Raw genomic sequence first — 14,391 nt, forward strand, 5'->3', positions numbered from 1 at the left:
GCTTTGCCCTGATAAAGACGGATGCCACACAGGGGAGACGTGAGAAGGGGGGTGGACAGAAAATGGTAAAAAAAAAAGAATAAAAGAAAGAAGAAGAGTTAGGGAGACAGATGAAGGTACTCGAGATGTCACATTGCTGACCTGTGAGCTTTGTAGTGGAGTGGTACCACCGAATGAGAACAAGATAAAGAAAAGCAGGTACATCTTCGTGAGATTAAGTGTCAGTCGAGCCTTTCTTCATCTTTTCTTTCTTGTGCGGAAAGAGAAGAAAGTGATCACTATAAGCCACCATTGTTCAATTCTCCGTCTCCCTGCAATGAGGAGGAGCTTACAGTTTGCACGTTAAGGTGGAAGAAGAAAAAGTTTGCAGTTTCCAAAGCAACGGCAGATATCAAGAGCAGGGGATGATAGGGAAGTCAAGAAGGAAGCTTTTAGTCTGCAGTCGTTCAAGGCTACCTGCCACTCAAAATCACACCGTCCACTCAAATCATACCTTACACTTTCTTTTACGCTCATTTAATATCCCTTTTCATGCGCTAGTGAGCCACTCATGTCTCAGTGTTCATCCCACTGTTTGTTTTGTGTTTGTGCACCCGAATATTGAAAACCCAGGATCCCAGCGGAGGCACACAGCGAGCAGCGGCGTGTGCGGTCTGGTTTGCATCGGTCACTAGAGCCAGTGGCTTGGTTTAACAGGTGTCTAAGTTGTGTGAGTGGATATTGTTTGGAAGGAAAATAGAAAGACAGAATGGGAACACTTGGTTTTATACTTTGCATCAATGTACTTCCTCTGTAAGTTGCAAATTAGGGGTCTTGTGTAACTCTACACTTATTGAAGTATATACACTTACATAACCAATACTTAAATGGTTGTTTTGCCCACTTCTATTGCTGTCTTCTTATATGCCTATATCAACTTGTCTTTGCAAAATAGGTGTCCCAGTTGTTCTGGAAAATCTAGCTTGAGATTTTATAAATAGTGAATTGTTGTCAATGCTGTCAGGCAGAAGACGGATACATCCAGACCTAGATAAATAACACCACAATTACTGTTAATACAACAAGAGGTACAGCAAGTGAGAAAAGCTGTGAAATGACCCGGAGATCTTTATCCACATACAACTAAAATGAAGATTAAGTAACAAGTTGATGTCCTCATGCAAAGGAATATGAATGGAAATTTCCCAAAACTCATTTTGCCACAAATCTTGATTGAACTGATATTGCATTTGTGAGGCAGGACATTTCTGTAGGACTTCTGACAGCTAATGGATGGCCGTGTTAATGGAAATGAAATAAGATTGCGCCATCTGGCATTTAATTCATGCAAACAAAAGAGTCATAATCCAAGATATATTGCATTAAACATATAATTGTTCCAGCCCTAATCAATGATGAATATATCCTCTCACTTCAGGACGACGTACAGTCCAACACAGCTGAATCTCCCCCCTCCTTCAAGCCCCCGCCCCCACCGGGGGTGCAGAGGCACCCGACTAGACGAGAGCAGCTCAACAAATGCCCCTCGTCCGAATCCTCCCACTCAGGCCTGTACTTCACGGCCCCGGCCTCTCACAACCACGGCAAAGCGCCAGGACACGCCCCCGCCCTGCCCTCGCTGCAACACAAACGAGAGCACCCCAGGGACCCGTCTCGGGAGTACGCAGTCATCAGAAAGAGAGAGCCCCCGGTGCCGCCAAAGAGAGAACAGATAACAGCCGCTCAGTTGTCTTTGGTCTCGCAGCACCGCATCGGCCCTTTCCCCAGGGTCCAGTCCCCCAACCGGGGCCCGAAACCCGCGGCCCCGTCCCCTTCACCTCCACCTCCGCCTCCACTCCCTGCTCCTCCCCCGCCCCCGTCCCTTCCCCTCAAAAAAGTGTCCATGGCCAAAGCCTCCCCCTCCTCCCCTGGCTCTAAGCAGCAGTTTGTCACGGTGGAGGTTCACAGGCCCAACGCAGAGCCCGACTTCAACGAGGTGCGGCCGCTGCCCCAAGCCCGAGGTGAGGGAGCACCGCCAGCCAAATGCATCGAGGGGCAGATTTTATGACTGCGGCTCATTCAAATTAATAATGATATATAGATGTATTAAATAGATTTAATCAACTATAATTGTTCACTGTCTGTAATAGGAAATGTGCGTGATTTGTATATAAATACACATAGAATTTCCCCAAATATTTATTTTCTTGGACTTATTCTGCTGAAATGAGCAATTACTCAGAACACTGTAGGATTTCCACTGCATGCAAACCATCACTAATCTTAATAAGCTTTAATCAATCTTTAAATCTGATCATTTTCAGGACAGATCGAAAAATATGTTCATATTTCTGTTCAAGTTGAAGTAGAAATCAAGTAAAAAAAAACATAATTTAAATGTTGGATTGCTTTCATATGAGAAGATTTAAAGGCCAAACATCATCATGTCACATCTGCCTGTTTACACTCAGGTGGCGCCCTGTCTCAGCTGTCAGACAGCGGCCAGACCCTCAGTGAGGACAGCGGGGTGGACATAGCTGAGTCAGGACACTTCAGCAAAGACAGCAGCCCCCATTCCTCACGCACACGCCACCCCCGAGACACCCTGGGGAGTGGGGGGGGGAACCCCTCCAAACCGGTGAGGGGGTCGTTCCAAACCACTGACAGCCAAACACGGACGGATGAGTGGATTCATTGTTTAAACTCTGAGGAAGAAGGGATGTGTTCAAATTAATTTAGGTGTGTGTGTGTGTGTGTGTGTGTGTGTGTGTGTGTGTGTGTGTGTGTGTGTGTGTGTGTGTGTGTGTGTGTTTGTGTGAGAGTGTGTGTGTGTGTGTGTGTGTGTGCGTGTGCGTGTGGCCATTGTGTTTCTGTATTTGTGAGAACCACTTTCAGTGAGATTTGAGGGTGAGGACATTTCTGGAAAACACATTGAAACGTGAGGATATTTTAAGGATATTGGGACATTTTTGGTCAGTGGATCTTTTTTGAAAGTTAAGGAAATCTTTTATACAAATATTTCAAGAAAGTAAGGACATTTTTGGACATTAAAGATATTTTGGAGAGTTTAGACATGTTGAAAACATAAGAAAATGTTGTCCTAACTTCCTCAAAGGGTTGTTTCAGGGTTATTGAGTCTTGATAATGGTGATAAAGTGTTTTTTAATTAAGGGTAGAGAGTCCATCGTTATTTCTCTTTGGGTCCTCACAAGTATTGAAGTACAAATGTGTGTGCGTCATCTGTGTGCGTAGCTGAAGAAAAACACTTTGATAAATCGTTGTGCATTAACTCTCCTCTAGAATCGGTTGTTGAACCTAACCTTGACCTCTTCTCTCCTCCCTCTGCCGTTGCTCACACAGACTGTTTCCTTTGTTTCACTCATTTGTGTATTTCATTCATTCATGTCATTCATTCCGTCACATGCTGCATCTTTTATTTTGTCGCTTATGAAACTCTCAAAGCGCTGCCTGGTTGTTATTGATTTATGGAAGAAATAACAAGTAAGAATGAGAGTAGCCTAATTGTTTACGAGGAGAGTGCGGTTCGATTCAGTGTCCGTTTTAGAGTTATTCGGCAGAAAATGTGACGGCGCAATCAACTTTGTCTCGTAAAAAGCCACATTTTATTGCGACGCAGCGAAGCATTTACCTTCTGTCTGTTCTTGAGTCTGTTAAAGAGAGAAACAATAATGTGCTTATGATAACCTCTTCAAATTGACGAGGTCCATTTGTTTAAGCCTTGTTATCGACTGCTGATTATGTCAGACAAGCCACGCAACACGTTACCTGTGGTCAGTCATGAGCAAGGATGTGAATTTGTAATGACCTTCAACAATAAAGGTTGCCATCCAGAATGCTGCAGTTATATAGTATACCTCGTAACTACTCGGCCACCATTGATAGATTTATTAAGGACATGCAATCCCAAGAACATGTCTCAGATTAACATACAGATGAATAAAACCCCTCAAGGAGAAAAGGGTCCCCCATTAGGTTACAGAAGCCAGTGTAAGAGAAGCTACGTGAGAGGTGACTCAATTACAGAAAACAATTACACAGATGCCTTGTTCAAAGTGAGTAGGAATAGATTCATTTTGTCCTCTGACATTTGAAGCTGTCAGAGGACATTATTGCTCATCCACGAATTTGTCACCGGGATCGCATGTAGATCTTAATAGTCATGGTCATTTATGAACGTGTAAATCCTTCGAGAAAGACTGTGGAGCCTGCGTGCTCAGTGAAAACAGTGCTCTTCCACAGGCAGAAAAATGAATGCACAAAATGGGAAGAAGACGTAGAGGTTTTCTATTATTATGGATATAATGAGGTTTGTAAATAATAAGGCATAAGTAATGTTCTTCTGATTTGATCATTTGCTCCCCTCTCTCTCTCTCTCTCTCTCGCCCTCTCTCTCTCTCTCTCTCTCTCTCTCGTACTTCAGCCGGGGCTGTTGGAGCCCACCTCGGCTCTAGTGAGGGTGGCGAAGAGTGCCAGCACTCTGGGTATTGCCATTGAAGGTGGAGCCAACACCCGGCAGCCGCTGCCGCGAATTGTCACAATACAGGTGAGTCAGGATGATAATAAAATCATGTTTTAAATAATAGCGCACTAGGATCACGTCTACTTATTAAAGAAGCACTGCGTAAGATCTGCCAACATGCTCCAAAGATTAGGGGGCTGTGTTTCACCTCGAATACTAGAGCCACTCAGGCTCAATTCACAGTCATCGGTATAAAAAAAAGCAGACAAAAAGCTACCAAAATTAGACCAAACTGCTGAAATGTCAGCGTAGAGTTTACGCTAGCCCTCTTTTTGTTTGTGCTCACACTGAGATTTCTGCAAAAGCTTTTCTCGTTGTTGCATTAATGGCCTTCATGAAAAGGCTTGACAGCACCGAAACTCCTCTGGCAATTATTATTCCCGCTCGAGATGGTTTGTAAAATGTTAATGTTAAGGGTTAAAAGCAGAATTGTCCAGATAGGCCTATGGGAGATTATACAGCTCTTTCTATATAAAATAGAATGATGAAGCTCAGTTTAGATATGTTAATGATGAAGCTGACTTGAGCTGCACACATTCAAACAAGAGGTGTTACATTTGCACGTCTGCATTGAAAAATACTGGAAATTATGAACTCTGAGGAAACCTATTACTGTGCATTTCACTGTCTGCCGCGACAATTTGGAAGTCAACAAAGCCTTGTATTAGCGCGCCGTCTGTAGCACTAATCATTTCCTAACCACATAGGAACCAGGGAGTTACAATTCAAAGATCAGAGCAGCTACAGAATGCCGTCCACATCCTGTGCAAAGCTGTCTGTCCGCCTCCGACTCCACAGAGGTGGTGGTTGAAATAAATAGGAGAAAGAAGAAAAAAACAGGCCGCTGATTGCGAGGGGGAGGGATAAAAGGATTGGAAATCAGCACATTCAAAATCAAAGAGTGCACTGGAAGAAAAGGGCGCCAAGTGTGTGTGAAGGATGCAAAAGAAGTCGGAGCAATGTTAATAAGGAGAGGAGGATTTGTACAGATGGGGAAGCGGAGGTCTGGTGCTGTTGGTGGTGCAAAGGGTTGCACTTGGACAAAGTAACGCTGTGTTTTCTTTACCAAATCGCAATTGTTCCGTTCAATTGTTAAGAGCCAGAGGAATGGGTTTGTTTTTTTTGTTTTTTTTTATTCTGATTTCTCTGATTTTCTCGATTGAAGCGAGAAACGCGGCTTCTTTGCTGCATATCCAATTCAAATCAGGAGCAGCGGTCTCTTGAAGATCAGCTCTTCAGAAGAGTTCCGCCTTAAGGGCTTTCAAAGGTCTTGCACATTTTTTTTTTTACAAACACATCTTGTCTATCACCAACAATAACAAAACCATAAAACTATTGCAATAAAAGAGCAAATCCAGCCGAGGATTGCCTGTGACGTAATCGCACGGAGCGAGAGATGCTCTTCAGGTTACACTTGAGAGATGAAGCCACCGAAATGGTTCGCCCCAGAACCAATTCCTCTAAATCTCACAGACACGAGAGTGAGAAACTAATAACAATAAAAAAAAAGAAAAAAGAAAGCTGGGTGTAATGTTTTATAGCGAAGAGAATCTGTGCTTTCTCCCTGTGGCATGATGAGGTCCAGCGAGGCCACCCAGGAAAAAAAGGTTGAAATTATTTAGACGAACTAATTTTACTTAAAGTTAAAGTTCATTTCGACCCTTCAGGCAAGTAGATTGACATTTTAGTCAGGTTTAAATTATTGCTGGGTCTCCGATAACAGCTCCACACTTTTGGAACTGCTTAGATTTCATGCAGAATGTGGTTTGCTGAAGTGCAAACCCTACAGCTGACGGGCGCCACAAGCCGCATGACACCGCTGCTGCTTCCCCAAACAATAACCCTGTGTGGCTTCACAATTGGAGACATCAATAACAGGGTAGCCTCAAGGCCACTTGTTACCGAAATGGAGGAAAACTTTCTTCAAAGGTTCGGTTTTCACGCGGAGAAGTGAGCTGTGAAAACTTTGTCACCTGGGGAAAGCTAACTCAACGTTATTAGACCCTTGAGCAAGGCACACACAGCCTACATTTGCTTTGAGTAAAAAAAAAAAAGTTGTTTCTGACATTCTGATGGGCTTGGGATCTGTCCGGTGGAGGGGGAGTTCACATCAAAGCCCCGTCCTGTATCGGCGCTCTGCAGTGTTGGAGGTAAGCACCGTCGGGTCATGATGCAGCAAATCTCTGGCTCCCTATCGCTCCGGGCACAAGGGCTCTCGCCTCGAGTCACCTCAATCATCGCTGCTGAGGGTGAAGTACAGATGAGTAAGCTGCTGCCGGCTGTCCGTCCGCTATCAGCCCTCCTGAAGCAACAGCTTGTTATCACTGCCGTCTTCTGGTCATGATGACCGAGAGCGCTTTGCTGGCTCGGTAATTGTCGCCGGCTCAGTAAATGAGAGACGGTGATGTTGCAGTCCTGATGTGGAACGCACTGCTGGTCAGCCATCAACGTCGCACGTAATGAGGTCAGCTGTCAGAACCAGGAGGAGAACATGGAGCTGACAGAGAGGAAAACACAAGTGTTATTTGGTGTGTTTTAAGACCACAAGAAGTGGAACTAGTCTTTTTTTTCTAGTTTTTTTTTATTTTTCATGTTTAAATTAAGTTTAAAGCAGTATTTCAGACCAGCTGCCAGAATAAAATGTTGGCATTGAAAACATTTCTGCATGCCATATATATTAAATATCAACGTTTTTGAATTAGCTGAGAGCAAGTGACAGAGTGCAATGAGCAGTGCCCGGAGCTAACAAAGTAGTTTCTCAAGCAACCGTTATGTGTTCAAAGTTATGGGATATAGTAACCTTAAAATATGATATCATTAACAAACACCAGCCCTTCAACTAGAAGACTACTGTTCATGTCCAGTGTGAAACCAAAAGTAATCACTGGCACGCTAGTTACAAAGCGTAGGTGCGCTAAGGGCAGTTGTTAATTATTCACGCTAGTTACATAACGTAAAAAAAGCCGACTGTGAAATAGCTTAAACCACCCACATTTGTTTTCTTAGTGTTTTAAGCAGGCTGAAGACACCGGCTCAAAAGATAGCACAGGCAAATTACGAGCCTCAACAAGGAGCTACGCTGGGTCAGCTTATCCAGAGTCTTGCCCAAGCTGCAATGACACTGTCACAAAAGGCATGCAGAGGCCGTGACACGGTGCCTCTCAACACATGTTATTCCTTGCAGTGGCACTTAATCCTGGTAACAGATGTGAATCATCCACAGCAGGGGCGTCCAAATTGAATGCAAAATGAAAGTACTTTGGATGGAAGACTGGTTTGAGCTGTCTTGTTCTCTGGGCAAGCAGATAATGTGACCAAATGTGACTCTTTGTTCATGTTTGCTTTGGAGAAACGACAAGTGGCAGAGGGAGGCCTTTTTGGGGGTCTTCTGATCTCACAGCTAAAGAGCTGAGGCTCACTTAAGAGATGAGACCTGAGTCGACATCACGTGTCCTGTGCACATCTCACGGTGTCAGTAGCAGACGGCATGTTTGCAATCACATTGTGAGCCTTCGCATTGTGCTCTGAGGGACTGACTGTCTGTGTGTGTGTGTGTGTGTGTGTGTGTGTGTGTGTGTGTGTGTGTGTGTGTGTGTGTGTGTGTGTTTCAGGAACAGTTATTTCAGTAAGATAATGAAGCAACCTGTCGCATTTATGGTGTTTAAACTCCAACTTGGGTATACTGAGAGAAGTTTACTTGTGTGTAATAGAACAGAAAGAAAGGATCTCAGACTCTTGTAAAAAAAAAAAAAAAATGCAGGGCCTCTGAGCTACAGAGACAAGTGTGCTTCTTTGATAGCCTTGAAGCTTAGCTGCAGATAGATTTTTGTATGTCATGGTCATTTTTACCTTTGGGATTCCTGCCTTGGACAGAAGCACAAAGGAACACTTTTTTGGTGATGTTTCCTGCCCCTTTAAAAATTCCTGCTGGTATGAAAAAAAATATTCTTTCTGCTACAAAATGAAGTGGATTTTAAACTGCTTGTTTGAGCTGAGACCATATGCAATCAGCCAAACAAAGACAGCAACCAGAAATGACATATCCCTGCGCTGTTACGTAACATGTATTACATGTTTCACATTTATATACTCTAGTTTCCTGGAGTTGTACAAGACAAGGAAGAATATGTTTGTGTGTCTTCATGTATTAGACTATATACATAAAGTATTTTTTTTCATCGCAGATGAATTGATACTTGTAACAGTAGATTTATCGGGCCTCAGGCAAGGACTTTCTTTGTCTTCTTCTCATAAACCTGTACATTCATGAGCCTTTGCTTGTACGAGGCCTCCAAGTCATATTTAGCAAATTGCTCATGTGAGCGCGATAAATGCCACCTGTTCATGAGTAGATCTGTACATTTGTGAAATGTGATCAAACAACACCTCCCAGCTTGCAATGCAAGATCGCAGGTTGTATTGGAGAAAGACTGCAGGGGTTCAGGTCCGGCTGTCGCAAACTCAGCGGACGAAAAAGAAACAAATTTGTGGTGCTTTCACACCTAAGCAGGTTGGTTGCGGAAACGGAACTCTGGTGCCGAGCTAACAACCGGATCGAGGCCGCCTGAAAGGAAAGGTCTCGGTCGCCAGTGCAGTCGGTTTGTAGTGTTAAAATAAAAGCAACCGTCCACAGGACTGTGTGAAACTTCTGTCCTCATTTGTGTACTTTGGCAGTTGAGTGAGAGTGAAAAGAGGGAAACGTGCTGTCGGTTTGTCACTATTCATGATGAGGAGGTCCAGTTGCAGTCTCGACTCACAATCGGTTACATACATGGGACATGAGACAAGATAAATAAACACACGAGGCACAGAAGTGCAGCGTGACGCCCGTGATCTATGAGATGGTGGCATGTTGTTGACACAGCTGTCAATCAGAGGGCTGGCCACCTGTCAGTCCGCGACTCCATGTTTACAGCTCTTTATTTTTAATAATAAGTCAGTGTGAACCCAAACCAGAGTAGAGTTGAGAGGCAGTGATGAAAGTGTGAGATCATCCACAAATTCCACATTTATTAAAATGAAGACAGATCATTTTCAGTGAAGTTTTCTATTTTAAACAAATTCATGAACCCAGCAAGTTCTCTTGAGTGTCTTGTATGTGCCGCTAATTAGTAAAACTGCTGATTTGAGAAGTTCTGACACGTTTTTATCAGTCCTTATTCCAATTTTGAGAGTTTAATTCTCCTAAAATGGTCATGTTCTCTATCTGTCTTTCTCATAGAGAGGTGGTTCAGCTCATAACTGCGGCCAGCTGAAGGTGGGTCAGGTGATCCTGGAGGTAAACGGGGTTTCCATGAGGGGCCGCGAGCACAGGGACGCCGCGCGCCTCATCGCCGAGGCCTTCAAGACCAAAGAGAAGGACCACGTGGACTTCCTGGTGACCGAGTTCAACGTGGCGCTATAGCCGAGTGGAGGCGGAGAGAGGACGACGACGGAGAAGAGGCGCTCGAGGACGTCGCCAGAGGAGAAGAAAGAGGAAGAGGAAATGGAAGCGTCTGTTGTTTTAAATGGCACAACTCTTTTAAACGAACCACCAACTGATCTCTGAGCCCTTCTCGATACCCACCCTTGATTCTGGATCCATGATACTCACATTCACGAGGTATTACTTCCGCCGTGGACTTTGTTCAGGATGCTCCTCAACGTGTTACCTCCCCACTGTGAGACCTTATGCACTAAAATGGAAAGTAGTGAGACGTGAACCTGTGTCTTTGTTCCCTCTTGTGGATTTACAACCATTCGAAACCGACTGGATGTTCTCGCGGCACGACCACGTCCCATGGTTCGTTTGTTTTGTTCTTCTTTTGCTTCGACCAGGAGAGAACTTCTGCACATCTTAAGACTGATCCACGCTCGACTTTACAAGCTCGGATTTGTAAATGTACAAATGAACAAATGTAGATACAGATGCATATATAGTGTACACATAAAGATAGTCCTATATGAATTATAAAACCCTCAACCTCTGTCGCATTATCAATACATAGTGATATATTTCAAAGACGATGAGGATTCAGGTCATCCTGGTGATACGGGAGTCGACGCGTTTGACAGTGACGCTGCCGGCTGTACAACAGAAGTACACATCACATGCTCATATTATTTGGTCAGACATAAACAAGAGGACTATTATGATGGGAATCTTCATGTTATAGCTCCGCACAAATCATTTCCTGTTTCCTTTCCACTTCTCCATGTGTATCTGTATTTTTCGAGACTGACGTCCACACTAAACCAGCTGCATTTTAAAATGCTGTGAAAATAACATGCAGTCATCAGGTTTCCTAGAACGCACACAAGGTTACTGCGTTCAGATTCAGGATTTTGGAAAGCTCAGTTGGATCAAAGATGCTGTATGTCTTCAGATTTGGCCAGTTTATTGTGGAGGTTCTCTCAGAGGGGATCAAATCCCTCGTTTTTTTCCCCTCAGATCTCTCTGCTTTGCTCCAGCTAGTCTGAATAACAATTGATGATTCTCTTTAGTCATTTCATAGTTTTAATTATATTCACCCTGGGGTGGAGGGGTGGGGCTTGCTGATGCCATGCTCAGTGCAGCAATTACGCTCCAGAGGGGCATAATGAGACATTTAGAGGACGACACTGCCAAAGATTTGGAAAACACTCCTCCTCACATGTCCACACATGGACACGCACACTTTCTTTCCACTTATGGAAAAGCAATTAGTAGATAAGCAATCAGGTGGAGGGCAAGATGGAGCGAGAGGCAGGAGGATGAGGGAGGATGAGAGAGAGACAAAGAGAAGCAGATGAGACGTGATTGCTGTTGTGAAGGAGAGGACGCACAGCAAACATCCTCCACGTGTCACACCACAGACTCACATTAGGATGCAGGTGGAAGGTAATTGGACTAATTTATCCGAGGGTTCCCCCCCCGAGATGTGAGCGTTGTATGTGAGCGTTGTATGTGTTCATTGCGAGTGGCACGTGTCTGTCTGAAGAAAAGAATGATGTTCGAAAACAAAATCGCGATGAATGTAAATGTCATCAAAGGCGGCTGCTCCAAGAGACGTGCGAGGAAGTGAAGTGGGGAAGTGAGGCGGGGTAGTCTGGGCTTTTTGAAGAACGCCAACGGAGCGGCTCTGTGAGGAATTCCTCTCAAACACTCCTGAATCTTTCTGGTGACGACTAAGAGAAGAGAACAGCACATCCATAACCCTGCTGTCTATCTACAAAATGTCAACCGAATAAAAAAACAAATACCCACATCCTGTATCTGTACAATGCCCATTTATAATCCTAGAATATATACACACACATAAATAAGAGAAACTCTTTGAGTCTGTTGATCCGTCGAAAGACCATGTTTTATTATATTGAGTAAGAAAACCAAAGAGAGAACCCACATTGTTTAAACAGCATGAATTGATTATTGCCACTATTCATTTTGAGTTGTATACACACACACACACACACACACACACACACACACACACACACACACACACACACATATATATATATATGGAACAGTAGATCACACTAACGTTTCACCAGCGGAAGTTTTAACGGTAGCTATAGTCCTGCAGCAGGATTTATGAAACATTTCGTGGCATTAGAAAGTCAACGGCCTGATGAAAAGCCATCGTATTAAACTATTAAAGCTCCTTGCGCTCATACAACAGAGTTTACGTCTCGAAGATTACTGAGTTGTTTGAGTGCATCCACCCATTTCATATGGAGAAATATTAACTGTATGCATATTCAGGACTCGAGCTGGAAAGAATCACACTCACCGCAACCACAAACAAACTTAAAATGCAGGATGCACCGTGTGTGTGTGTGTGGTCTGTGTGTGTGTGTGTGTGTGTGTGTGTGCGAGTGTGTGTGACTGAGCTGGATAAGAAGACACAAGAGAAGTTCAGACAGATAAGAGCTGCAGTGAGTCCTCTCGATGGAAGGACTCTCTCTTAAACAATCACTCGCTCACACAGATGAACGCTTTGGTTTCCTGCGTTGAACATTCAAACATCACACACAACAACTGGTTTCAGGGAGGAGAGAAGACAAGGAAAGAGGAAAGGGGGAGGAGGAATAAAAGTGTGTATGCTTTGTTGAACACTGCTGTGGCCAACTTTTTGATTTTGTTAAATCTTTCCAGTGAAAGCTGCAGACTTTGTCTCTACTCTGGCTTGTATTTCGATTCACCTTAAAGGTGTTTTAAACAGCCGGAAGGATAACATTTTCCTCTGTGGGTTGAGGGAATTATCCCACTTCTAGGACATTTGAAAAATTATTTCAATTAACTCCAAAATACATTCCCACAAACAAGACAAGAAATCAATAAAAAACAACTCCTACTCTCACAAATGGAAGAACTTTTTAGAGCCAATACGAAAAGAATCCTCCCTTACCTGAAATTCAAAGATATTTTTTGGAAAAAAAACTATTTTATTTACATTATTTATTCATTCAAACATGTGTGCAGCACACTTTCACCTTTTGTTGTGTGAGTTCATTCCATAATGCCTCCATCTTGTAGCCGTGTCGATAGCCCCGGCCTTCTCTTTGATCCGATATTAAAGGGCCATCCAGGTGGGAGGGATGATGGAGGGGGGGACGGAAGCCGCTGACAGTCTCATTAATCAGAGGCCGAGACAGAGAGGTGCCGACCTTGGCTCCGACACGAGACACGATCCGCTCAGACATCGTCCTGTTGCTCCTGCTGCAGTGAGGTGCCACAGTTTACCCACTGCTCCCCTGCAAAGGTCAGACTCATAAAACATCACCTGTTATGTCTATTTGGTGACGTTTATTTGCTTCACTGAGTGTGCCTCCCGCTTTATTAGCTGCACACGTTTAAGTTGTTGGTGTTCATCTTCTCATCCTGCCTGCCATGCTCTTCAGCTGCCTCCTTTTTGCTTTTCCTGTCGCTCCATCGGTCCCCTTTCGCCTGCTTCCTGCCCATTTTAACGAGGAGTGTTGTACAAGGACATGCTATTTATACAGAAAGTGTGTTTAATTTTTCAATAAAGATAACTGCACAAAAACATGGACATTGTTTGCTCGTATTTCGACATGTTTCAACGTCATGGCTCACTTTAATGAGCCGTGATGAGGACACTGTTGTACAATTTGTTTTCACCTCTGGGATGGTTTGGGGTCTTAGTTCCAATGAAGGGAGATCTTAACACAACATCACACAATGATATTTAAGACAACAACATGCTTGTTGTTTGGGGAAGGTTCTGTCCTGTTCAACATGCCGTGATCTCAACACCACCCGACACCTTTTGGGATGAACTGGAACACAAGACACCTCTTCACCCAACATGCAACACCCAGCTTCCAGCATCGTGTGGAGAATCCTCCCAGAAGAGTGGAGGCTGTCGGAGCAGAGGATTATGACACGTGATGTAACGTTCAGGATCGACGTATTTTTGGCCCCATGCTGTTGAAACCACTGCACTGTTACGTAATCAAATGGCCGTTTGTAAAAGTGTCCCTTTTCAGGCTCTTTGGCAATTTGTTTTCGACGCGTTAATCTTCAACAATTTACTTCATCATTCATTTGAAAAGCAGAGTTTTTTTTATTGCAACTGAAGGTACCTCAATACATTTTATACACGGCTGGACTTGTCACATGGGAGCTGCAGGAGCCTATTAGCATGCGCTGGGTGAGAGGCAGGGAACATCCTGGACAGGTCACCAATCCCAGAAAATGATGATTTTGCGTTATTTTTTACGAGTTCATGTTCAGGAATGACAACAGAGTAGAACTCAAACATTATAAAGCCTTTTTGATTGTTTTTTTTATGACTTTTGGCTGAACAAATAAAACAGACTTGACTTTTATTATTATAGTTTATTCTCGAGAAAAGAAATGACAAACGTGCCAGCCCCTTAAATGTGAA

General features: G+C 43.7%; 1 protein-coding gene across 4 annotated transcripts in view; it reads left to right on the forward strand.

The window, feature by feature from the left end:
* Positions 1-13,462, forward strand: part of whrna (whirlin a) — a 115,807-nt gene extending 102,345 nt beyond the window's left edge. For 3 of the 4 annotated variants that reach the window (XM_068574357.1, XM_068574359.1, XM_068574358.1), the window contains 4 exons: positions 1,418-2,000; positions 2,451-2,617; positions 4,421-4,543; positions 9,741-13,462. In XM_068574357.1, the coding sequence (XP_068430458.1) occupies positions 1,418-2,000; positions 2,451-2,617; positions 4,421-4,543; positions 9,741-9,923 (1,056 nt within the window). In that variant the 3' untranslated portion in view covers positions 9,924-13,462. The remainder of the gene's footprint in view (positions 1-1,417; positions 2,001-2,450; positions 2,618-4,420; positions 4,544-9,740) is intronic. The other variant, XM_068574360.1, reaches the window with a different exon arrangement.
* Positions 13,463-14,391: the final 929 nt, after the last annotated feature.

Source organism: Clinocottus analis, unplaced genomic scaffold, assembly GCF_023055335.1.
Source record: "Clinocottus analis isolate CAN_PGR_092001 unplaced genomic scaffold, fCliAna1.0.p SCAF_13, whole genome shotgun sequence".
In the NCBI taxonomy this organism is placed as follows: Eukaryota; Metazoa; Chordata; class Actinopteri; order Perciformes; family Cottidae; genus Clinocottus; species Clinocottus analis.